At 36.4% G+C, this 27,869-nt stretch overlaps 2 protein-coding genes across 2 annotated transcripts; both read left to right on the top strand.

Moving 5' to 3' along the window:
• The first annotated feature begins 15,369 nt into the window (after positions 1–15,369).
• On the top strand, positions 15,370–16,746 carry LOC122306718 (transcription factor MYB1-like). The gene is made up of 3 exons (XM_043119220.1): positions 15,370–15,542; positions 15,672–15,801; positions 15,947–16,746. The coding sequence occupies exons 1-3, from the start codon at positions 15,410–15,412 to the stop codon at positions 16,617–16,619; spliced, it is 936 nt and encodes a 311-aa protein (XP_042975154.1). The 5' UTR covers positions 15,370–15,409; the 3' UTR covers positions 16,620–16,746.
• A 5,867-nt stretch (positions 16,747–22,613) lies between these two features.
• On the top strand, positions 22,614–24,103 carry LOC122306846 (transcription factor MYB1-like). The gene is made up of 3 exons (XM_043119370.1): positions 22,614–22,863; positions 22,973–23,102; positions 23,210–24,103. The coding sequence occupies exons 1-3, from the start codon at positions 22,731–22,733 to the stop codon at positions 23,901–23,903; spliced, it is 957 nt and encodes a 318-aa protein (XP_042975304.1). The 5' UTR covers positions 22,614–22,730; the 3' UTR covers positions 23,904–24,103.
• The last annotated feature ends 3,766 nt before the right edge of the window (positions 24,104–27,869 follow it).

Here is a 27,869-nt window from a genome sequence, read left to right as displayed (position 1 = left end):
TTGTGTGGCTTTTGTGGATTTGGAACTTCGTAAGAAGAAGAGCCTTCTACTTTTCTGTCTCTCTTAAATTGTGATGTGCACTTATGCTGGTCGGTATTTCATTTAGAGTTTTACTAAGTACAAATAAATTTACATACCAATCTGCATTTTAATACTAATATTTTTATATTCAAAATTCAAATTGACAATGTTTTTAATAAAGTCTACTTTTTTACCAATCATATTGGATGTGTGCACGTATTGGTGCGTAGAATCGCTTACAACTAGATTTTTCCTTTTATTTAATTGTACCTACGAATGACATGATTTTGAGTTTTGCTACATACAAATAAAGTCGCGTACTAATCTGCGTACCAATACTGATTCTTTCATACTTAAAATTTATATTAGCACTGTTTTTAATAAAATTTACTTTTTGACTAATTACAATAAATTGATGCACATATTAATGCATAAGCGAGCTTGCAACTAGACTTTTCCTATGATTTTTCCCTGTCTTCTTTTTTTTCTCCATCAATTATTCCTTTTTGGCAAAAACAATGAAGCCTTGTTTGAAACATCTCATATTCTTCTCAATGAATCATTCAACACAAATACTTTTCAATTCCAAAATTTAAAAATTTTTGTTTAATCAACACAACACAAATACTTTTCAATTACAACTTTTCCAAACTTAAATTAGTATCACTTTAGTAGTTTGTGCGAGAGAATAGAGAGATTAGAGAGATTCCTTTGTACCTAAGAATAGGCTTTTATACTAGGTATAAGGGGACTTTTCATCTTACAATGAAGGCCTAGAAGGCAAGCCTAAACGAGGGGACCCCACCTAGCTGAGTGACCCCACTTGGCCCATCAGAGCTCAATCTAGGGCCCTGATAGTGCGGGAAATCCACCATGATGCAAATTAGGAAGGAACATGCCACCTCGTGTAGCGCCTTGAGAGGACTGATGGGCACAGCTCGTGGAGAGCTCTTGATCCTCTAATGAATGGGAAAGGTAGAGCTTGATGGCGTGCATCGATAGGACAAGTGGGCAAAGAGTCACGCTGCGTTAATTACACCACCCCAGAAGCCACGTCGCATTAAAAGAACCTGTCTGATGGAACTACTATGGGAACACCTCCCCCTGACACAAAGTATGGGTAGCTAACCTTCGAGAACCTGGTATATAAGGCCATCCCCATGTACGAGGAAGGCTCTAAAAAAATTCATTATTCACTTACACTAAATACTAAGACGATACTGACATCGGAGACTCCCCGACCACCACCAACGTTTTCCTATGTTTTCTTTATGTACGCAGGCCCACGACTGAAATCCTGAGTTGCTGAAGAGCCCAACCCAAAGGTGTGCCAAACACGTGGTTAACAATGGCGCTGTTTGTGGGATCTTTATAGACTTCATGTGTCCTTCATATGCTTATGAGAACCCATTCTCATAAGACTTGAGGACAAGAGGAGGTGACACCAATGAACATAGAAGCTAGATTAACGGCAATAGAATAGCTGGTGGAAAAGCTAACTTTTGTGGCAGATACCCTTCAAAAAGAGAATAAGTCACTCAAGGAAACCACCAACGAGCCAGGCAATGATGTGGAACCCAACAATAGTGAGCATGTTGGGTCAAGAAACACCGGAAGGGATGGTGACGTATAGGAGGAGAGAGGAACATGCAAAATGCGTAATCTCATTCTACAAGGAGGTGGCAAGGAAGATGGGCACCTTATCATCAGTGGAACAATTGCTCACCAACAAGGGCCTACCCTTCAGCGAGGAAGTGATGGTGATGCCCTCGCCACCAAAGTTCCCTCATGGAAATGTATGATGAGACCAGGGACATGCCTAAGCACCTGGAAACCTTTAGGGCACACATGACCCTACACAGTTTCCTAGGATAGGTGGTTTTTATGGACTTCTCGATGACTTTGAAAGGACTTGCAAGAGTGTGGTTTTGGTCCTTAGCGCCCGGGTCCATAGATAGTTTTGAGCAATTGTCTTGACTATTCCATATACAGTTTATGGCAAGCAGGAGTAGAAGGCACCTTGCGGTATACCTTTTCACCATCAAACAATGGGAGGACGAGAGCATGAAGGTATACATATCCAGGTTCAACAAGGAGCACATGACAATAGATGACTAGGATGTAACACCTAGGTTAAGTGCCAAGTTGTTGTTGTTGTTGTTGTTGTTTTTTTTATTTTTTTTATTTTTTTTATTTTTTTATTATTATTTTTTATTATTTTTTAACTGGATTTATATGTGTGAAAATCCTATTTGAGTTTTTAAATATATATTTTTTTAAATAGACCACTGGCTTAAAATGTGATGACCCGTTTTTACGTGTATTTTCGCTGAACGAGTGTTTTTAATTTTATTAATATAGTAGTTCTTTATTTTAAATTATTGTATTTTAAATTGGTTTTATTTTATTTGATGTGATGTTTAATTTATTTAGTCGTTTTATGTTTTTAAAACCTTTTTCGGCGGATTAGTTTTTGGTTTCCGGAATTGAGGATTGGACCTCAATTTCTTTCCCCATCTTTTCTTTTCTTTTATTTTCTTTTTCTTTTTCTTTTCTTTTTCTTTTTCTCTTTTCCTTTTCTTTTTCTTTTCTTTTTTCTTCTTTTCTTTCTTCTTACTCCTCCCTCCTGCGCACGAGCTCTCTCTCCTCTCCCCATCGCCGTTTCGGCTTAGCCACCCAAACTGCCACTGCTGGCCGGCGTGGTCGACACCACCCCCACCAAAAGTTTCCCCTCCGGCCGGTGATCACTCCCACCAAAAATCTCCTTCATCCGGTCGACTGATCACATCTTATAGCCCTTTCTTTCCGCACAGCCAAAGCTCACTTCCTTTAGCTTCATAAACATCTCAAAACCATTCCCTGTGAATTTCGTGTCTTGGTTTGTCCCCGTTCTAAAGTGGGTAATTTATTACCCACGGCTACAGTGTAAAATACACTGTTACGTTGCTTTTCCTCTGCCGTTTGCAACGCTGTGAGCTTTCGAAAAATACCGTATAGCGCTGTAAGTATTTTTCAAACTCTACTTTTAGATTTAAATATATTTTACTCTTACAATTAATTATTTGATTGGTTGGTTGATTCCGGACTGAGTTCGAGGAGTTCGGGGGTCGGATGGATTGAGGACGGAGTTGCTTGATTTGGTTATTTTGTGATTGGTTGGTTATTTGTGCCTTGAGCTTGCATTTACATGGTGCATTCACGTGCATTTTATTTAAATTGAGAAAATCATGTTTTGTTGGCATAAATGAATTTTCGGGTGCGTATCACGACCCCAAGCTGGGATGAGGTATTATCTCGGTGGAGCTCCTCTAGTCACTCGGGAGTGGATAATACTGAGTGACATCCCCTGAGTTGTCGCTGGGCAACGACCGGATCGCACGATACGGTAACGCTATCGTGTCGACTCCGTGGTCTCTAGAGTGGCGGAGACTAGAGGATGGCCTGGTCCAGGGATGCGCTGAGCGCGAGTACTGGGTATCGCTCGTTTAGGTGTCACACGCGTAGACATTACCTGCGGTGTGGCACAGGAGCCAGAGTGTGTGGATGATCCCTAGGGGAGATCATGGTGCATGCAATAATTGGATCGGTTTTATGGTTTTGGTTAATGGCCATTTTCTGGAAAAATGACCAGGTTTGGTTTGAGGCTATGTGATCCATTTTCTGGAAAAATGGTGGTTTATTGATTTGGGTAATTATCTGGGATAATGGCAAGGTCTGGTTTTAAAAGTTTTGTTTTTGGGCCAAATGGGTTTTTGGCGTGCGTGGAAAAATATAGTTTTACGGGTCATGTACATTAGCATTCTTTCATGCATATTGTTGAGTTTTATATGTTTTTATTTTGTGGCGTTTGGATCTTACTTACCTGCTGCACCATTTTTGGTACTGTAGATTTTGATGCAGAGATCGAGGAGGAGGAGGAGGCTGAACCCAAGGAGGCGGCTCCGCCGGAGTTCTGAGTTGAAGTTTAAGCTTTGTTGTTGGTTTGACTTATAGTCGTATTTTGTAATATTTTATTATGTATGTTTTGAACAGCTTTGTATTAAATTAAGAAAAATTATGGTACTTAGTTATATGACTTTGCTATCCGCTGTGTATTTCTTTGTGCACATTTGTTGCTTATACACACACTTGGCACTCGTCGATAGGGTGGTGACCCGTGTTGTCATCATCCGGACGTCTCGATTTCCCCGTGCCTGTATGTGGGGATTTGGGGGCGTCACATAAAATCTCTGTTTTGGTGGATTATGATTTTCTTTGAGTTTGACATTTAGGTTAAAAATCTTTTTAATGGGTTGAGATAATTTTTGAACAAGTTGGATTATTTTTTAAAGATTGAATTGAGACCCAAAATTCGGAGAAAAAACCCAAGCTAGTGAGACCTTGTATTAGACTCCACATTCCACACGATTCTTGTCCGTTTGTGATTGCATGCATGACTTTATTGTGTCTGTGTCCTTTGCATGCACGTTTGTACCTCTAGGGTTTTTATTTCAATCACCTATATAAATGCATCTTGCACAGCCCTCATGCACGCACTACATCCACATATGCTAGGTTTTCTTTTTAGAGCCAACTGCACCTCCCCATCAGCCATCGCGCAACAACCCCCACGGTCTCCTCCTTCATGCTCCCATTGCTGTAGCACCACCGCAAAACCTGCCCAAGGATTGGTTGCTGCAGCCAGCCCCTCACTTTCCCAAACTATCACATTGCCTCTTCCATATTTAGATCACTGAAAACCACCAAGTAGTACCATGTTCTTCTACATCAAAACAAGGCAGTGTACACAACTTGAAATAGCCACCACTCCATCTTGAGAAAGCCACCCTACATTCGCTAGCCCCAAGCCGCCGTAACCCATGTGGAACCATCACTAGCCATCACCGAAAGGCCGTTTTTGGCTTTTGAAAACAGAGGACATAATCCCCCATCGTAAGCACTACAAACCACCACCATTAAGAGTTCAACCATGTCAAGACCCCATAGAAACCACAGCCAAGAACTTGCCAGCACCCCCAGTCCATCACATCACACAGTGAGCTTCATCTCTCTCCCTTGCGTTTTGCTCTCTATCAGCTTACTCTATCTCAGTCTTCGTATCTCTCTCTCTCTCTCTAGGTGCTCAACGTCAGTCCGTCTAAGCGCTTCCCACTTGCCGTTGCACGACACCTAGCCTCACTACGTAGCACCTCTCTCTCGGTGTTATTGTCTTGGGCTTTGTCTTTGGGTAAGTTGCCGCCACCTTTTAGTTCTAGGATAATTTCAGTTGCCTTGAGTTTGCTTTAAGGTTTTACAGGTAAGTGTTAGTAAATTATGGGCATACCCATAGGCAACTCTTGGCAAATTTGATGTTTGGGATGGGCTTAAATTTATGATGGTTTTGATCTGATGTTGGGAAAGTGTTTTGGGCTAATATTTTTTAAGTTGGATTTAGTTGATTGTTTTTAATTAGACTTGGTTATTCGATTAAGTGGAGATTGAGGAATTTAGAAACCCATGATATTTTAGAGTAAGAGAATTTTAGGTTTTGAGGAATTAAAATAGGTATTTCAGGTGTAAATATATGATATTTGTTCAATTTAAGATTTATCTAGACTTCATTAATTTTTATAGGTGAAGATTGGGGTTCATTTTCCATTGTGGTGAGGAATTTCTGTAAAGTTAAAAAGTTCAGGTAAGCTGGATTCTTATGCTAGACTTTGCATAAAAAGAAAATGAAATGAGATTGACCTTTAAAATATGCACATTTTGATTTTTGAAAAGAAATATGAAAAATAACCTGAATTGTTTGTTTCAACATTATTCATGAATTCTGTATGAAAGAGAAAGTATTTTTGTCATGACTGGTATAGATATGAACTTATTTTCTGGCATTTTGTTTATGAACTGTGCAAAATAGAGTAAATATGAAATTTTGTGCATCAATTATATTTTTGTGATATGATTTTGTTCTGTTTTGAAAATGTTCTGTATTCTGAGATGATATGATGTGATTTCTGAAAACTTTTGGCATGACAAACTGAATAGGGATATTGTTTGTGGATGGTGATCTATTTGACCAACCACGGGTGCTGATAATGGCTTCTGTTTAGGTAGGTACCAACTGTTCTATTTCTGGTGCACCCACTTTGAAAACAAAGTGACTTTTGGTGGTCTTTCCTGTGTGCACACTCGAGGCTTTGAGAATAAATAAAATGAAGATTCACATGCTGTTTCTGCTCGGTTAGCTATCCTACTATGGGATTTAAATATAGTTCTGATGTAATATGATGTTTTGGTATGATGGTAGTTAGTTATGCTATGTCAAAAGAATTTTGAATAAGAATATTTTTGAACTTTCACTCTGATATCTTTGCTAACATGTTTCGATTCTACATTTTGACTATATAAATATCTTGTTTTGCATTCTGAACTCTGTAAATACTCATTTTTATACACTGGTATGTGTTCTCTACTTACTGAGTTGTTGATAACTCACCCCTTATCTCTACAATATTTTTCAGATGATTTTGGGAATAGTTCAGCTAAGGATCAGGATTATGGAACATGGGTGAGATGATCATTTAAGTATAGTTGATTACTCATAGAAAGATTTCTGAGGATTGAAGGATTTTATTAAGAGATTTTGTAGTATTTTGATGATTTTATATTTTGGTGTCTGTAAATATTTTGATGAAATGTGAGTTTTAAATTATAGGAAGTAACTCTTTGACTTCTACGGGATCGGGGCGTTACATAGGATGAGAAGATAACCTTGGCAACATTCCTAGAAGGAGTATGGTCCCGGTTCCAGTTTATGGGAGAGTTGGCAAGAAGGACTCCCGCCACACTATGGGAGTTCATGGATCAGGCTAATAACTTCATCAACATCGAAAACAGCTTTGCACTCTGATCGAGCTAAGGAGGAAAGACCTGGAGAAGGTGGACAAGAAAGGGAAGGCCTCAGCCAAGGGCCAAGCTTGCGAGAAAGCGGAAGACCACCATGCAGCTGCCCCTAGTCGCCACACCAAAAGGAGGGACCCTTGCTGGCACACCCCCAAGAGGCTTGATTCAAAGAAGTGTACTTGACTGAGTACTGTCTAGCCAAGTATAGAAGAAATGAGCCAGCCCCCCTAAATCTCCTTTGGAGAAAGCAATGAGGAAGCGGTCCTTTATCCGCTCAACGACGACCTTATGATAACGATGTTAGTCGCCAACTTCACTATGAGGAGGATCTTGATCAACAAAGGCAGCTCAACGGACATCCTCTTCTAGGAAGTATTCACTCGGATGGGGATAGACATCGCTCGACTCCAATTGGCTCCAATGCCATTCAAGAGCTTCTTCGAGGAGACAGTCCAACTAGTCAAAAACCATCACGTTGTTCATCTTGGTGGGCACTGCTCCTTGCATAGCCTTTGTCATGGTTGACTTCTCGGTGGCGAGGGCCCTGTCATCTTACAATGCCATGATTGGCTAGCCAACCCTTAATAGCCTGAAGGCAATTACCTCTATCTACCACCTAAAGATGAAGTTTCCAACATCTCAGGGAGTAGGAGACATCTGAGAAGAATAGGTCCTAGAGTAGGAGTGCAACATGCAGGAGCTGAAGCCCAGAGCTAGCGGGGTATACATGGCATGCCCCTTGGCCCTTTGAGAAGAGGAAGTCTCGTACGAGGTGGTCAGTAGAAGAAGTTAGATATATGACTCACATCAAGCTTCGGCTAGTCTTCGTCAACAAATTCCCTTGCTGGGTTGGAGGAGGAGTGGGGGGAGCATATCACGGAGAGCAAGTGGAACAAATCGCAGTGTTCCTGAGAGTCTTGTAAATTTGTTGTTTACATTTTTGCCTACTGTAAAACTTTACTAATGCAAAGCATGAATTTTTCAGGAATAGAATCTGTAAATTCGAAATGAAATCTCCGTCAATGGAATCTCCAATGACAACCTACCTCCCCACGGGTCACCAAGGGGATAGATCACTCCTAAGTGCTGCTCTATCCTTCCCATGGAGGTGTGTTGGCCATCGTTCGGCTACCTGATAATTTACCTTCCTTTCTCATGAGCATCAATAGGCAGGAGCAAGTCTAGTCCCAAACTGCCCAGTAACTTACCTCCTAATAGGGCGCTAAAGGGCAAGATGAGCCTTAAGACTGTCTTCTCCCTCCAGTAAGGGAGAATGTGTTGGGCCCTTTGGCCACCTGAAAACTTACCTCGACTTTTGCCACAACAAAGAGTGGGATCAGCACTAGCCTGACCCTCACTTACTTTCCTTGTGATGCCAACAGATTGGAGCAGGTATAGTTACAAACTGCCTAAACAACCTACCTTTCCACGACGGTCAATAGGCAAGTCTAGCCTCCCTGATGACCTAACCTCCCCTATGAAGGAGAGTGGGCTTTGTCTCTTGGTCACCTGAACGAATTACCCTGTACCTATCATGGCGAAGTGTGGACCAGCTATTCAGCTGTCCGACATTTACCTTCCCCATGGGATACCAAAAGGATGGATGTAATGCCTAAGGTTGCTTGATCCTCCCACGGTGAAGTGCACTCTAGTCCTCAGCTGCCTGACAACTTATCATCCTTGTGAATATCAATAGGTGGGAGAGGCTCCAGTCCCAGACTGCCCAGTTACTTACCTTCTCATAGTGCTTCAAAGGGTAAGATGAGCCTTAAGGCGAGTTTTTGCCTCTCGAAGGGGAGAGCGGGTCTGGCCCTTTGGCCATCCGACAACTCAACCTAATCTCTGCCAGGAAGAAGAGTACAATTAGCGCCAGCCTGACCCTCACTTATCTTCCCTACAATGCCAATGGACAGGAGCAGGTCTAGTCACAAACTGCCCCCAACAATCTATCTCTCTATGATGGTTGGTGGGTAGTACCAGCCCATTGGGCAGCCTAACCTCCCCATGGAGGAGAGTGGATCTAGCCTATCGGCTGTCCAAACAACTTATCCTATCCCTGTCATAGTAAAATGCAGATCGACTTCTCAGCCATTCAACAGGTTACCTCCCTAGGGGACAAAAGAGGAGAGCTTGGCTTGAGGCCTCCCTACCTCTTCCTCGGAGGAGTGTGGGTTAGTCCTTTGATTAAATGACATGACTCTGAAACACTATCTCCTACAATGGACAACAAACGAGTGTAGCCTTAGATCCTTGCCACCATTCAGCATAACAACTCAGGTTTGCAGATTTGAGAGATTGTTTACATTGTTTGGTTTGACTTTTGAAGCATGAACAAACGTCTCCTGCTTACCTTCTCATTAAGGGCCAATAGGTCGATTTGGCCTTGATATGGCCGGGCATGCCTCACAGTGAAGTGCGGGATTAGTCGCTCAGCCCCCCTTACCAATCGCAAGGGTCAATAAGATGAGTCTAGCTTGAATGTCTTGCTCGACCTCCCCTAAAGACTTAGGGCAAGTTCAACCTTAACGTGCTACTTGACCCCTTTTGCAAAGTTTAAGTGTCAATGAGGTGAGTCCAGCCTGAACGCACTGCTTGCTCTAAAGACTTAGGGCGAGTTCAGCCTTAATATGCCACTCAGTCCCCCTTTGTTAAGCATAAAGGTCAATGAGGCGAGTTCAGCCTAAATGTGTTGCTCAACCTCCCTTAAAGACTTAGGGTGAATTTAGCCTTAAAGAGCTGCTTGGCCCCTCATCGTGGTGAAGTAAGGACTAGCTTCTTAGCTGCTGGGAAAATTACCTCCCTAGGGGACCAAATTGGAGTACGGGTCCCCTCAAATTTCTCGACACGACTCCAAAGTGCCATCTCCAATAGTAGAACACTCAAACCTACAATATGTTCCTCGGACTAATCAGGTTAGCAAGTGTCCGAGATTATTTGCACTGATTGACTTGCCTCTCATAGTTTAGGCAAACAACTCCTACTTATCTTCCCGATGAGGATTGACAGGTTAGCCTAGTCTCAAGGCAGCCCGACTTGCCTCACAGGAAAGTGCGGGTTTGGTCTCCCGAACACTCGACATAGCTCGAACGAGTTCGACCCTAACACTCTGCCCTACCTTTGCACCTACGAGGGATAGTAGGATGAGTCCAATCTTTTAAACTGCTTGACCCCTCTCTTGTCTTTGAGGGTCAACGAGAGGAATTCAGTCTAAGCATACTGCTTGACTTCTGTCAAAGACATAGGGCAAGGTTAGTCTCCGCGCGCACTCGACCCCCACTGAAGGCCTAAAGCAAGTAGCTTGCCCCTCGGCCGTGCATCTTGCCACCAGCCCCATGGCAAGTCAACAAGCGGGAAAGGTCAAGGATTGCCAACCTCCTAATCCCCCAAAAGGGCCAATAGGTCATTTGCTAGCCTGACTGCGTTCATGCACACTTAGCGTAGCAGAAACCACCCTAGGCCTAACTCTAGCTTAGTGCTGAGGCAACCAATCGTGAGATAACTCACTTGCCAGGAGACCAGAGAGGAGGGATGGCTCAAAACATCCAAGCTTCACCCCACCCTCCCACGCGCGTGTAGAGTGGAAGACTAGTCTCCCCTCGGCAGCACTTGTTTTGTTGAGGTTGGAGTTATTTGACTAACAAAAGAAAATTTTGGGGTCAATCATGTTGGTAAGTAGCTCGTGGCACTAACAAAGATGTCTCTTACCCAATTCCCTGCTCCCTCAGAGCATGCAGACTATATATACAAAGTATAAACAAAAAGTAAAGGGAACCAGCTTAAAAGGAGGCTGGCAAGTACCTTATCCCCACAGACTTACGTTAACTCTTGTTCTCGCAGACTAAGCCTACGAGGAGGTCCAAGCCCCACCAGCCCATTGGGCCAACCAGTGAAAAGGTAAAGGAAAAATAGTAAAGTAAAATATGCAACAGAGTAGTTAAGATGAACATTTTTTCATTGATGATTAAAGCCTTTATAGAGGGAAGGAAGATTGCTACATCTTTACAAGGGATCTTACAAGGGGAAAAAAAGGCAGACATAAACAACTGAAAATGTAAAACATTTAGCCAACGGGCTTAGAGCCAGTATGGTTGTCCAAGAGCACATGATCTGATGGGCCCCAAGACCAAGTCGTAAAGATTATTTGCAAGTTTCAGTTAAGGCAATTACAAGATCAAGAGCTGGGAAGATCAATGAAGCTTATGCAAGGATGGGTGCAATCCACTTGAGACGTGTTTAGCAAGAGCCCAACATTCAAAATGAGTTTGAGAGGAGGAGATCCAGTTTTCATCCATATGATACGCTACAGAAGACACGAATTGGGCCTATTGTTATTGAAGGGCTTGGACTTATTTATTTCATTAAAAGAGCTTATTTTATTAGTTTAGAAAAAGTGGGCTTGAGAATGTCAGCCCACACATATGTCTTATTTCTAATGAACTAGGGTTTTTGAGCAGGCCTTGTATTTTGGCTAAGGGCTTATTTGAAAAGTTATTATTTTATGTGAACTAGGGTTTTAGAAGTTACTGTAACGCGGCACTGTTCATGCTACAGTACCGCAGCTCACTTAGGGTTTTGAGGAATTGTTTATTTAAAGCAATTGTAACCTCATTTGAGAAGATTAGTCATTATTGAAATTGATAAATTTTATTCATTATAAGTTGAGTTTATCTCCTCTTGTTCTTGATTGAATGTTTGAACTTATCAAAGGTAAATTACAACCTTTGTGGCATTCCTCATTTTTAATCTGGGTTCTTGAGACGGGTTATTCAACGGGTCTAGATTTTCATATAATCTAGGTTCTTGAAACAATTTCTCATTGAGTCTAGATTCTCCATACATTGACTTGAGTTTGGTTTTCTTGGGTTTGGTTTTCCAATATTGTTATTGGGTCTCAAAGCGAGTTGATTGAGGTTCACATTATGATCCCTCATTTACTCCAAGCATCGTCACGAATCGAATTAACAGGCAGCTAATTATCCTATTGCACCTTCGCCATCAGTTCATATTACCTCGGCTTCTTTTGTGTCATCAAGCACGGCTTTGCCACTAGACCCAATCATGATCTCTGCGGTTGCTCTGAGTTGTAAAGTCAAGGGGCGGCCAACATTGTTGGCTCAAACGCCGCCCACTTCATCAAGGGCCATATGCCGTCTTAAGTGGTCGAGATACAATATCATCAGCAGGAAAGCTGTCGTCCGAGCAAATCATTTTTTGGTGGAAGTGGCGGGCAAGGGCTTCTCTACTATCACGATGTATCGATAACACCCGAGGTTGCTTCTAGGAAGAATCACATTGGGGAAGGTGAAAACCCGCTAACAACTGCAGGAAAAGCTTGTACATGGTAGGTTCGTATCCATCTTAATTCCAGGGAACTAGTTGTCTAGCTGCCTGAAACTGACGGTTGAACTACCCTCACCTAGACTGGCTAGGAAAGAATAACAGTTCAAGGTGGCAATCAAGTTGGCTTCTAAAGTCTGGTTTTCCCCATCTGCAGGAGTTACTGAGTGTGAGCATTGAGTCAGCCTTGATAGGAGCTCCCTTCCTCGTTTTCTTCCCCTTCCCCTCCATGAGAGGGCCTTCACCCAAGCCCAAACAGTTTCAGCGCGGTTAGCCCCTTTGGGAGTCGCTGGGGACCTGATTCCGTGGTTGGCCTTCACGACCACCTAGATAGCTCAAGCGGAGTATTTAGGCCTGTTGGCCTCCCCAATGGGGAACTCCCATCCCTTGCTAGGCACAAAGGAGAAGCGCCGGCCCCATACCTTCCCCCTGTTGGATGGTAGCTCGAGATGGGTCGACTTCTGGATAAAGTGGGAACTACACAGAAGGATATGGATTAGGAGGAACCTGTGAGTGGTGAGGTTAGGGTGCCCGAACCCAACCTCCTCTTGGGTATGTCACCGAATGACATGGAAGCACAGCAAGATCCTCTATGCATTTGGGTAGAGTTGAGCAAGAACCAATCCTAGACAGTCCGCATACCATCGATCGAATGGCAGAAGCGCAGCTTGCGGCTACCGATGACATGGTGGGGTACAACCTTGAGCAGCCTAAGGATGCAAACCCTTTGGGGTCCATGGCACCCTCATTAGGTGAAGACATCTCCAACCCAATGCGAGTGACCACTGAACACCATGAAAGGCCATCGAACTTTTGCTTTAGTGCAAACCTCCAGTGAGCCAGCATTTCCAGACCTCGAAAGGAATTGGAGGGCTTAGTAGACTTAGGATCTTTAGGGCTCTTTGAGGTAGAACACATGCAGAAGAATTTAAAGGGAAAGAAGAGAAACTCTAAGCACTTGTAGGAAGAGAAAAGAGATACGAAGGCCACCAACTGCAAATGAGGGGTTTATATAGGCCCAAATGGCAGTGCTTATCCCAAAGTCTTGGGAGCATGCATATCCCTCAGGGCCAATGAATTCGGCATGAATCTCAGAACCCTCACTACTAAAAACCACCATTTGTTGCTCTTCCACTACTGGTTCCTTCAGTTCTTTATTATCAACTTCTTCCTGGCTGATGACAGTCTCCTTTGGAGACTCTTGACTCAGCTGCTCAACATTAGCTATACTAGGACCCGCCTCTTGATTATTTCTATCCTTGACAATTGTCTTTTTAACCTTCCTACCCAAATCATTCGCACTTTACTACCCCCTCACTGTTGTTTCTTTCGGTCTCGAGTATAGGTTTTCAAGTTATGTGCTTGCATGCAACAATGAGAGCAGAATGTTGGAAGAGTTTAAAAAACCACATATGGTAACCAACTTGAAGACTGGTTAGGAACACCAATCCAGAATGCTTCCACAGGGGCCTTAGAAATGTCCATCTTTATGCAAATTCGTGCACCTCTTCATAGCACATTGAGTATAATTATCCCGTCGAATAAATTGCACCAATAGTAACGTAATATTTCTCAAAATAGATTCATGATAATAATTCGGAGAGAGGCTGTTAAAAAAATCCATACCGGAACCAAGGAGGGTTCTTGATCCTTGACATAGTCAGGAACCAAGGAGGGTTCTTGATCCTTGACATAGTCAGGAGACCATTGAAACACACGATATGGAACACCGTATATTTCAGAAGCCTCATGGGAAAAATCTTTAATAAAATCCTCTTCATTAGACAACCTTACAAAGACCAATCTAGGATTAGCCATTGCTGAAATCACTAGTTGAATAGCCAACCCCCAATGACGTCGACGGAAGGCTCTAATATTATCTAGTGATGGTTGTTTGGGCAAAAGCTTCAATACCAACGAGAACTTGAAAGTTTGAGCAGAATGCTCAATCTCCTCATTCGTAAAGGAGACATATGGCACTCCTTCAAAAACCTTCAAAGGACACAAAGGCACCTCCAGCTCAGGGATGGGTTATGGTGTTTGCGTCACTAAGTCAGCATACGAGCGGGGACGATAAAAGCCCTAGCAGAGAACTATAGGACACGTCAGCAAAGCAAAAGCGTCAAGAGAACCATGAGATGAGACGAGTTCTTGTTTGTTGCATACATACTTTTATCCATAGAATAGATATCTAAACTATGTATATATTAAAAGGGAGGTTCCATTAGAAAGCTCTAGAGCTTGAGGCTTTAAGGCCATATTTGGGGAATAAGATGAAATGAAAAATTTACTGATAATATAAAATAGTTTGTGAATAGTAGTAAAATAGTTTAAGTTATGATATTTTATGAGATTTTGAAAATGAGAGAAAAAATTGAATAAAAATATTATAAAATTAAAATATTATTATAATATAGTTTTTTAGTATTATTTTTGTTTTGAAATTTTTAAAGTTGAATTGTTTTTTATATTTTATTTGAAAGTTTGGAAAAGTTGTAATGATTAGATAATGATTATATGAAAATTTTAACAATTTGATATTGAAAAGTATATCTTCTTAAAATATATACACACACACACACACAAATACTACATAATTTTGTTTTATTTTATTTTTTCAATTTGGGCAGTATGCATGCATGCATGGATGGATGAATGCTTCTAGTTGGCATAGCAAAAATGAATAAGACCAGCGCACAAGATTTGACTCTTTAGAGCTCATGCCAGTTGTAAATTGTGTATATCTCAACCCTCATTTCTTGACACATTTTGGTTTTTTGCCTTTTCTTGAAAAAATCTTCCAGAGAACTCTTGTTCATAAATCCGATCTATTACCTTAAAATTCACATTTATGCCAAGATGATCTATTTCAAATGAAAATTACATGTACCCTACATTTCTTGTTCTTTCTGGGATTTTTTTTTTGGTGTCTATCTACCCATTCACACACACACACACATGATACATATTCGTTATAGCTGAAGTTGATGCCTGTGAGAAAGCTAGGACCACTCAGCATTGAGAAATATGAGCTAATTAATGAAATTAATAAGAGCGTTGAAATTTTGCTTTTGGAAAAAAAATAAAATAAATAAATAAAGCTATAAGTATTGCTGTAAAGCAGAGGAAACATTCAATATTCTGGCATACGTGCTTCTTTGCCAAGATGGGGAGAAGCCCTTGTTGTGCTAAAGAGGGCTTGAACAGAGGTGCTTGGACTGCTCAAGAAGACAGAATTCTGACTGAATACATCAAAGTACATGGTGAAGGAAAATGGAGAAACATGCCCAGAAGAGCAGGTAATTAGATATATAATAGTAGAGAAAATATTTTCTTTAAGATTTTCTTTTGATCTTTTCTTGCTGCCTTATTCAGTAAGAGCTAGGAAGAACAATACACGTCTTTTCAGATAACTGGTTCTTCTGCAGGTTTGAGAAGATGTGGGAAGAGCTGCAGGCTTCGCTGGTTGAATTACCTGAGACCAGGCATCAAGAGAGGTAACATATCACCAGACGAAGATGAACTTATCATTAGACTTCACAAGCTCTTGGGGAACAGGTCTCTCTCTCTTTCTCTCTCTCTCTCTCTAAAGAGAAGAAGGCTTCTTGATAGCTCTAGTATATTTATGACGCAAGGGAAAGATAGTTTTGAGAATAAAGCATAGATGCTGAGGCAGCTGATAATCCAGTTTGTGTCTTTTTAGGTGGTCTCTAATTGCAGGGAGGCTTCCAGGGCGAACAGACAATGAAATAAAGAACTACTGGAACACAAATCTAGGCAGAAAAGTTAAAGACCAGTACCAAAGCACTGATCCAACTCGAAAGATTTCAACAAGAAAGACTAATGAGAAGAATCACAAGCCCCCCAACATCAACCTGTGCCAGAAGAACGCCTCAGTGCCATCGCCATCAAAGACGAATTCAAATGTGGTCTGGACCAAGGCATTCAAGTGCTCGAAAGTTTGTATTTCCCCGCAGCCCGAGCCTGGCAACGATGAACACTCTGACACGAAAGTTGCAGGGCCAGCCATCGACAGTGACCGTCCCTTTGACAAGCCTCATGTGGAGGTTGATAATTGCAAGGCATCTTCTGCATTTGGTTGCAGAGAAAATATTCAAACATCAGAGTTTGTGATGGATCCCAATATGGGGGAGCTTTACTTCTCTGATCTTCTCAACTCTTACTTTCCAGATTCATGTGGCCTCAAGTATAGCAACGACAATAACCATGAATTACCGCAACATTTGGAACAGTCTTTGATGTTTTCAGATGAAATGCTGCCGCGCGATTGGACCATCATGAGCAATTATGTTCAACCGAGCATGGCACCCGACTTCCATTGCTTGGCTTCAATCCTTGATTCCAAAGGGGAATGACAAGTTGAAGAATTCTGTAAAAAATAAAACCGTTCATAAGTAAAAAATGACAATGCACACTCGTCTTTTACTTCTCTTCACCGTGATATATATATATATATATATATAATTAATATTGTTAGATAAATAGTGCAGAAAAAGTTTGTACCTTGAGTGTGTGGCTTGCGTGGTTATAGAATCTTTGAATGAAGAAGAGCCTTTGAGTTTTCTATATCTCCTAAATTGTGATGTGGACTTATGCTGGTCAGCATTTCATTTCGTTATTAATCCTGCTTTGAACGATTATGATTTTTCCTTTTGTCTTCGTTAGTATCTGGCAAAAACAATAACGCCTCTATTTTCAAAGTCTCATCTTATTTTCATTTTAAACATTATTAAATATAAATATTTTTTAATTTTAAAATTTTAAATTTTTTATTTAATGATTACACACTTTTCTAAATTTACAAATTAAACATAAAAAATAATTCAACTTTTTTAAATTTTAAAATAAAAAATTATATTAAGAAATTATATTATAATAATATTTTAATTTTATAATATTTTAATTTAAAATTTTCTCTTTATTTCTCAAAATATCATAATTTAAACTATTTTATTATTATTAATAATTTATCATCTCATTTCATTCTCCAAATGAGTCCTAAGAGTATCATTCGAAACGTACGCATAGCATTCTTGGTTTTTTCTGAAAGACGAAGAGTTGCTACTAGCCTACTACAAATTAATCAAATGTTGTGATGAAATGAGATATTATTACTTTTAGCAGCCATAATGACCGACGCTAAAAACTTTGTTGATATTTGTGGTGATGATCAACTACAAGCTTTTTTGTCGAGAATATGTTGGACCGGAAACTTGCTTGGGAGAGCTTTTTATAGACAGTGAAATAAATAATAAAACTACAAAAGATCGTTGTTAGAAAATAGCATAAAGAGAAATGCTAGCTTTAACTACAATTTTTTTTTTTAAATTAAAATTATAAACTGTCGTGATTTGATGTGATACGTTTGATTGTAAATTTATTTTTATTGTAAAGTAGATCTAACGTATCATATAAAATCACGTCAATTTATAAATTTACTTTTACGAGATTTCTTTTTGCCTATATCATTTCTCTAGAACAAAACCCCCGAGCCATTTGAGTCATCCAAGCATGGCCTAAAACCATCGGATGTTTTCAACACACTACTCTAGAATATGGTTTTCAAAATAATGTAAAAGTTTATAAATTAGAGGGAGAAATTTTGTAAACATGATATATAGGCAGTATTCCCAAGCTCTCTCTCTCTCTCTCTCTCTCTCTCTCTCTCTCTCTCTCTCTCTCTCTCTCTCTCTCTCTCTCATATATATATATATTCTTGTTTATGATTTATGAAGATGCCTCTTATTTGGATGCCTTTGATCTGATAGTTCAGGGTGTTTCCTTCCATTCTTATATATCATGGAGTATATAAGAGGCATAGTCTTGTGCCAGGATCAGTTGAGTCACTTTGCTTTAGTAGCATTTCCCAGGCATGGTGAATAACATCTTACCAAATCCCCTTTTGTTTTTATATCTTAAAAGACAGTTACTTTCTTCCTTCATGAAATTTTTCACTTTGATTTGGTTGGTCCTGAAGTTTTCTCTTGTTTTCTGCTAATTATTTGTAGTTACTATTATATATGAATTTCCTTCTCAACATGAATTATCAAAAAAGATATTTCAAAAGAGAGTTTGGATCAGGATGTTCATGAATAATTTTGACAGAGGTACAGTTTCATGATATCTGCTTTTTTTTTTGCCAGTATTGGCAGATCCATGGATTTCCTTTTGGGGTTACGAATTAGTATTGAGACAATTAATTTTTATTTATTTATTATTCAAAATATGGTGTACCATAATAATAATAAAGGCATTCTAAAACATTTTTGAGATAAACACACATTAATATATTTACCGGATATGTGATACCTTTCTAATAGATAAGGAAAATGTTTTGAATCCCGAATTCGGGTATCTCGAATGATATTTTTTTTTTTACTTAAGTATTTTTTAGTGATGTTGTGAATTTTTTTATTTTTAAAAATATATTTAAGAATATAAAAAAAATAAATAAAAAAAATTAACAAAAAATTGGCTTATTCGGTGGATTAACGGGCTACATCCACGAATGATGTAAGACCCAATAAGCAAAGACAATGTTAGGGTGCACACCGTGCACCAAATATGTACACTAGTGTAAATAAGTTTGTTTTTTTAAAATATTTTTTAAACATCTTTAACTATTAAAAAAAATAAACAAGAATAGAAATTCATTAATAGTAAATTCCTTAGCCATTAAAAAGAAAAAAGAAAAATATACGAGTGTGCATATTTAATTGACATATTTAAAAGTTATACTATCATTTGCCAATAACCAAAGCGGATAGATAAGAGTTTTAATTTTTTAAGAAATAGCTATATGGCCTACATTAATTACACATATTTTTAGAAGTTAAAGAAAAAATAAAAAAAAATATTCATAGAAAAGATAAAATGTAACAATAAGGAAAATTAAATCTCGAAGAGAACTACAAAAACAATGATGAGAGACTACTACTTGCCACGAGTTTTAAACATGTACTTTTTTACTTTTATAAATTTGAAATAAATAGTCCTCAAGTTTTTAACTTTGGTCAAATCAATCTCCGTATTAAGAAACTGTTACAAAATGCCGCATCATAATGGAATGTCACGTGCAATCTAGAAATTTGAAAAAATATTTTCTTACTAAAATTAAAATAAAAGGAAAATAAAAATCTAAATCGGGTGAACATCTCCAAGGAGAACCTAGGCAGCACAGCCTGATCCAAGCGCGGTGATTGGCCTGGATTGCGTGACCCAGATGTCTTGTTCTAATGATTGTTAGTTTGATCCATTTAATGATATGGTATAGCTCATAGCACATGACATGATGATAATTATACTAGTGCTTTATAATATGTTGTCTTGGGACATATATGAAAGATCCCTATTCTATTAATGCATAATTTACTATTAATGAATTTAGGAGATGCTTAGGAGTTACCAAATCCATCTCAACTTATCTCAAGTCATTTTATTTAATTATTACAATTTTATCAAATTTTAATATAAAATATAATAAACAATTTAATTTTTTTAAATTCTAAAATAATGATAATATTAAAAAATAATATTATAATAATATTTTATTAAACTTTTAACTTTTATCTCAACTCAACTTACTATCTAAACTGGCACTGCTCTCCATGTGTATACATATATGCACGTATCCATGTATGGCTATAAGATGTTGGATGTGTTAGATTTGGTCTTAAGGCAATTCCTTGTAAATTTGGAGTGTAGATAAGCATAACTATATATATATATATATATATAGCGTATGTATTAAAAGAGAGTTTTGTTGAAAAACTCCCGAGCTTGAGGCTTTGAGGTTTTCAAAGTTGAATTGGCTTTTGTATTTTGAGGTTTTCAAAGTTAAATTGGCTTTTGTATTTTATTTGAAAGTTTGAGAAATTATAATGCATGTTAGGTAAAAATTAGATAAAAGAATTGAAAATTTGAAATTGAAAAGTATATGTTTGAATGATATTTGGATGTTAAGATGTGATGAAACATCCAAACAATCCCTAAATCTTTGGTAGTTGCTATCAAGTTTGAGTGAAGATTTGGTATTGGTTCAACAGTATCAAACTAATTTAAAATACTATTATTTGGTCTTGCTTTTGAAATATTGCGTGGTACTAATTCATGCATGTATAGGTGAAATACCTTGAATAATTATTAGACTAATGTTAGATATAGCAGAGTGGGTAAATTCCACGTATTATTTTACACAAAAAATAAAATAAAAGTCACCATTAAAAAGGTGAGGATATTTTTTCGTAACTCTCAAGTTTTTCCATTTTTTATAAATATAATATGTAATATCTGCATATTTTAAAACTATATAAATCATTTTCCTAAATATTATAGTCAGTTGTTGAGGTGCAGCAAATTAGCAATAGCCAAAATAATTGGTTTTAACCTACTTAAAAGGTAAATATCAATGATGATATCACTCGTTATGAAATGGGATTTTGCTGATGCTACTTCAGTGACAGAAGCAGCAATTGTATCGAGGGGGGCTAACTTTTCTACTGTGTGACATATTTTTATAAAAAATAATGTTAGATACAGTCTTAGGATATGCAAGCTCTAAGTACTCTATTTGGAAAAACAAAAGTGGAATCCACCATTAAAAAATAATTTTTTTTCCATATAAATCATAGATTTATTTATTTTTTGCAAAGGAAATGAGCAGGACTTGCACAACCTAGGATTGCAAAAATTATTTATCTTATGTAAATTAAAAAGAGATTGCAAAATCATAAATATAACTATAAACTATTTTTCTTATAGATTATTGACCTTAAATAATCTTTCTTGTATTTTCACTTTAGATTTTATATTAAGAAATCTAATATTGTATAACAAAAAATATTGGGATCCATATTAATAATTTTATTATTTCTCTTAAACTTAGTTTTAATGTTAATTTTGGAGATGCTACATTCTTGAAAATAGATAATATATAGAAATTAAAAAAAAAATTGTGGCTATAAAAAAATTAGAGAGAAATATTTCTAGGCATATTAAATTTTTAAATAATTTTAAAAATTATATGAAAATTATAAAATTTTTCGAGAAGTCATTTTTTATATTTATAGAATTATGTCTAAAATATAAAGAAGTAATTTATGTTTTCACAAAGTTTCCTGAGGACAACTTGGGTCCGCCACTGGCTACTTGTTATTTTAAAATTGATAAAATTAATATTGTATCATGCATGGTTGATAAAGTAGCTTTATGTTTTCTTTTTGCTTTATACTTTTTGTAAATAATTAATATATTTTCTTATATGATTTCTCTTATCTTTGTCCTCTAACTTGTATTTAAATTTATAAATTAACATGATTTAATAAAAAAAAAATTATAATCTTACATATCAAATTATATCATTTTATAAATTTATTTTTATAATTTTTTTTATATACTAAGCATTTCTTATTCCTTTATCATTAGTGAGGACAAAAAGATTAAATTGAGATTCCGTCATCTTTTGAAAGAAAAAGAAGCACTATAAAGGTTAGTGATAAGTGCCAATAAGAAAAATAAAAAGAGCAACTTGTTCATATGATGAAGACAGCGGAGCAGAGCTGGTGAGCTGCTGCAATGATAAAAACAGTGACATATATGCATGTCGTCCTCATGTATATTCTTTGACGGGAAGAGGGGGGTGGGGGGGGACACATTCTTCTGCAACAAACTTTCAATGGCTTTGTGATAGAAAGTTAGTTGGAGATAAGATATTGCTAGAACTAAGGAACGACTACTGGTGGCGGCCATCCCATACCATGCATTCGAACAAAAATACATCTTAAATAATTTTCAAATTCATTTTTAATTTTATTATTTTCAATCACACCACAATGAACAAAATTCATAAAGACAGCGTTATATATAGTTTTAAGACGAATAAACTTCACGTAAAGTGAAATCTATTGTAAAAAAAATTAATATTTTCACTTGAATCTCGAATTGTTCTTGCTTTTTTTTTAAAGAAGTGAATTGGATAAGTATACTTTACGACTATATAAATTATTTCCCATTAATAATCCTATTGTTTAAACATATTTTCCTCTTCATGATTTTTAAGGTGTGAAACTATTAATGAATGGTTCCAAAAATATTGGCCGGTTGATTCATATATACAAGCTAGTAGCATCGACACCAATATGAACATGTAGCACGGTAGCAGAATGAAAAGGAAAAGTCTTTGGCACGTTGATTTAAATGAGGTAAAGGACACAAGGCTACTTGCCCACGAGACACATGAGGCACTGTAGTCCATTTATGAATAAGAAATTGAAAAAATTTGAAAACTAGTTAATATTTATGACACCAAAAAAAAAAAAAAAAAAATCAGCTATAAATATTGCATTGCTGTTATACATCACATGTCAACATTGAAATCAACACAAACTACAATAGTAAACAATCAAAACCTCCATAGATCGATCTAGCAAGGATTGAGAGATCCAAGAGTGAAGAAACTAGTGCCCAAAATGGGAAGAAGACCTTGTTGTGCTAAGGAGGGCTTGAACAGAGGTGCTTGGACTGCCCAAGAAGACAACACTCTCAGAGAATACATCAGAATCCATGGTGAAGGTAAATGGAGAAACCTTCCCAAAAAAGCAGGTACTATTTCTGTATTTTTTTTGTCTTTTTCCTTTTTGGGTAGGAAATAAGAAGTCCAGGGTTTTCTGTTTCTGATATGGAAAATCACATAAATGGTTTGGGTGATCAGGTCTGAAGAGATGTGGGAAGAGCTGCAGGCTTCGGTGGTTGAATTACCTGAGACCAGACATTAAGAGAGGGAACATATCACAGGATGAAGAAGAACTCATCATTAGGCTTCACAAGCTTTTAGGGAACAGGTTTTGCATCTTTTCCTTAAAAATACTTTTCTTTTTCGGAAATTAAACAATTATAATGTATAAGCTAAATGTATCTTCTTTCGTATGTTTTTTTAATGATGTTTTAGATGGTCTCTGATAGCCGGGAGGCTTCCAGGGCGAACAGACAATGAAATAAAGAACTATTGGAACACAAATCTAGGGAAGAAACATCAAACCCAACAAGCCAGAACTGTTCCAGATAGTAATCTTTGTTCAAAGCCAGTACCCAACAACATCAAGGTTTCCTCCAACACAGGAGCCTGCTCATCTCCATCGCCATTGAAGATCATGAACTCTCATCATGATCATGTGATCCGGACCAAGGCGTTTAGGTGCTCTAAAGTCCCTCTCACCCCAGTAGTACCGCAGGCACAGCCAAACACGCACCAACACTTGGACAAAATTAATATTATGGGTCAGTACCAATATTCCCTAAATAATAAGCCAGCCGAAACCGGTGCGTTGGACGAGTTTTTTCCATCTTCATATCGAGAAGAAGATCAAGATCACAATCAGTCGTCGGATTTCCCGATGAATTTCAAGATGGGGGACATTGGCTTGTCGGATCTTCTCAACTCGGACTTCTCAGATGTCTGTGACTTCATTTTCAGTGACGACAACAGTAATGATTTGTCTCCAGCTTCTTCAGACCAACCTCTCTGGGTTTCAGAGGAAATGCTGCAAGATTGGACAGTTAACAATGGTGTTCAAACCAATATCGTGGCTCCCAATATCCAGTGCTTCTCTCCACTTCTTAATTCAGGAGGGGAATTGCTTTAAGAATAATACATGGTTCAGTCAAAGCTGGGTCAAAATATGTTGATACTAATAAGTAGTACTGGCGTAGACCTTTTCGAATTTCAGTACTGCACATAATTCCAGTTCTATAAGATGTTATTTATGGCTTTTGTTTTTGGTGATCAGGATCTGTGTTAAGCTTGCTAATTAATTAAATAAATAAAGCCGAATTAATTATTGTCTCTCTCTCTCTCTTTTTTTGAGAATAATCTTGAGAAGAAGCTTATAATTAAGAGTTTTATTATATATAAATACAGTTGTGTATTAATTTGTGTATCAATATTAATTCATTCATACTTAAAATTTAAATTAACACTATTTTTAATAAAATTTACTTTTTAACCAATCATATCATATTGATGCACAGATTAATATATAATTATACTTACAATTATATTTTTCCTATAATTAAAGAGGTAGCTAGATTATTATTGCTTGAGAGAGTCATACACATATATGGACTCGGACAGCCCGCCATATATTAGTCAATTCCTTAACTAGTTAAGAAAAAAATTAAAATACCCGAACAGTAGTTTTGAGCAATAATTGCTTTGAGAGACCAAGTACCATCTTGTCACATGTATTGTTGGGGTTGTAATTGACTAGTGAGTCCAACTCAAGTGCTACAGTTATAAATTGATCACATAAAAATAAATCTATAATTTGGGCTTCACATAATACGTACGTTATTTATTTTTTACAATAAAAATAATTTTATAATGTAATGTACTAAATCAAATCAAATCATTTTATGGGTTTATTTTTATAAAAGAGTTGCTACATTTACAAAAGAATTATATAAAAATAATTCTATAAACTGACGTGACTTAATAATCTGATTCGTTAAATTTAATTTATAATAAAAATAACTTTATAATTTGACGAATCACATCAGTTTGTAGGATTATTTTTGTGTAATCGTGACTAGAGTATTTTTTCCTTTATAAAATCTTCATCTGGCTAAACCATTTTTCCAGTGAAAACTAACCATTCAGTCCTAGCTATTTGCATGTTAGGAATGGAGATTTATAGATCTGGTGATAGATGACAAACATCTATTAGCGTTACTCAAGGGAATGCCATTAGAAATGGAGATTCCACGTGAAAGTCTTAAAACTCCATCCCTGATTTCTTTACATGAGCGAGATAAGTTGACCCTGACCCTAAAAATCTCATAATCAGTATCCTTGACCCTTCGACTTTCGACAAACACCTATGATTTCTTTTGCTGATCAGATCTTCATGGGTCTAACCTTTATCATCACGTATATATTTTTATAATGCAATTAGAAAAGATATTATAGTCTTAGTGTAAATTAGACTTCTCTCATGTGCTTGACAAAAAGTGGCAGCGTGTTTATTGGGTTAGTTGCAAATGATTTCCATGATTTCTGTCTCGAGGAACACAAACTGCCAAAGTCTTGCTAGGAAGGTGGGTATAAAGCATTATTTGATTTTTATTTATAATTTTTCACTAGGGTCCTTCGGATCACGTGCATGCATGTGCATATCTAGAGCATGGCATTGGCCTAGGCTTTAACATCTTTTCATGATGACGTTTCAGGATTATAAAATTCTGAATTAATGTGATTGATAATTATAAACTTGTCCGCTTTGTGACATAAGACAATAATTTCATTTTTTTTCATAAACAGATAACCTAAAAGAATTGAAAGGACACGTTAATAAAACAGAACTACTACATGATGTTGTGTCGGTTGCCGACTAATAAATAAACAAAAAAACATTAAACATTAAATCGAAACAAATTCAAACCAATTAGTATAGGTCCAACTTGAGAATCAATAAATATCACAATTTGAAGGAAACATCTAAACAATGAGCCTCATTAGAAAAAGGATACTGCTATAGAGACCGATGTCCCTGCCTACATATTTTTAATATCTTTAAAGATTTATTTTTATATAAAAATTATATAAACTTAATAATATTTACTTAATCATTAAAAAAAAAAAAAACGATAGACTATATGTCACTGAGCATTATCCTTAGAAGAAATATATAAAATTACAGCTTTAAATTGGCACACCAAACCACAAAGCATGCAATTGCCAGTTAACAAAGGAATATACATTAATAAAGGGATACGGTAGTTACAATAATCTAACACCCACTCATAAAACTTCTCCTGGATTTATGCCTTTGTATTTGACTTAATATTATATACAGCTTTGGAATGTGCATTTCCAATATATTTCATTTAAAAAAATAAAAATATTATTAAAAAAATAATTTTTTTATCAAATATATTTATTTAATAAATATGCGATTACTACATAACATATCTTATTTTGCTTGATATTTATTCTATAAGTTTTGCTACGTATAAGCAAAATCGCATACTAATCTACATATTAATATTGATTATTTCATATTCAAAATTTAAATTAATATTGTTTTCAATAAAATCTACTTTTTGACTAATCACTTTAGATTGGTACAAATATTAGTACACAGTTGTATTTGTAATTAAATTTTTCCTTATTCTATATAGTGGAGTTAAGCTAAACAAGTTAAAGATCCTTATGTCAAAATTATCAAAAATATTAAAGCTACCGAATATGTATCCCGAATATATATCCTAATTTTTTTTACTTAATGATTAAGGAAATATTTTTTAAATAATATTGAATTTTTTTATTTTAAAAAAATATTTATTATGATTAAAAAATGCATTAAAAAATAAAAAAAATAGAATATATTATTGGGGATACATCTTCAGGAGACTGTTCGGGTGGCTTTTGGTGGCTGTAGACTTACTCTAAAATTATTAGTGCATAATGCATTTCTCTCTCTCTCTTGTATCAACATGTTATGATCTAATAAATCACTGAAAAAAATCTTTTTGGAAGTAAATTTTGTGTATCAATTTATACCAATATTGATATATAAAATATATATTTAATGAAATGATATGAATTAAAGATAAAAATAATTTTTATGATACATAAAATTTTCTTCTTTTTTTAAAAATATTTTTATATTTTTTTTAAATAATAAAGATCATCAGTATACAAATTAATACACTAAATGTGCTTATATTTAACAAAACTCAAATCACTGAAATCATGATCTACCGCCCACTAGCTATAATTTCTATTGACGCACATGTGAACCAGGAGAAAAGCAATCCTGTCTCAGTACGTAGGACCTAGGTGAATAATTAAATGGATTGACCATAAAAGAATCTAGAGCTCCAGAGGCTATTAAAAATTGGAAAATGTATTCAATATTTACTAAAACTCAACAAATTGCATTCACTTAACAAAAATAAATCTAGAGTTTTTCTTTTTATTTGGTTACATAGATTTAATGAAATAAGATAAAATAATATATTTTATTAATAGTTAAATAAAATATTATTATAATATAATATTTTAATATTATTATTATTTAAAAATTTAAAAAAATTAAATTATTTATTATATTTTATGATAGAATTGAAGAAAATAATAATTATATAAGATGAGATGAGATGATTTGATTCTGTATAACCAAATCAGCAAGAATTTGATCCTAAAAATTTTAAAGTTCATAAATATTATTTTCTAAAAATCATATATATATATATATAGAATAATGTTATTTACTACCCTATTATTCTACTTAGATCGTACTTAAATTAACACAATTTTTCATTATCTATAATAGTAAAAAAATTAGTAATTCCAAACATAACATCTCGTGACCGTAATGATTCAAGATCAGAAATTATTGCATCATATCAGACATAAAAAAAAAAAAAAAAAAGAAAGAAAAAAAGAAAGAAAAAAGAAGCTAACGTACGTGACTCTTTGTCATGTCTAAAGAAAAGAAAAATCACATCAATTATATTTTTTATTTAATTAATTTGTATTTTCAAAGCTCCCAACTCTGATCTGTCTCATGGTCCTCTTTTTGAGAAGCACACGGAAACAGCTCATCACA

This window comes from Carya illinoinensis, chromosome 4 (genome assembly GCF_018687715.1).
Source record: "Carya illinoinensis cultivar Pawnee chromosome 4, C.illinoinensisPawnee_v1, whole genome shotgun sequence".
Classification (NCBI taxonomy): Eukaryota; Viridiplantae; Streptophyta; class Magnoliopsida; order Fagales; family Juglandaceae; genus Carya; species Carya illinoinensis.
The sequence above is the reverse complement of the archived record's forward strand: the minus strand, read 5'-3'. Positions and strand labels throughout refer to the sequence as shown.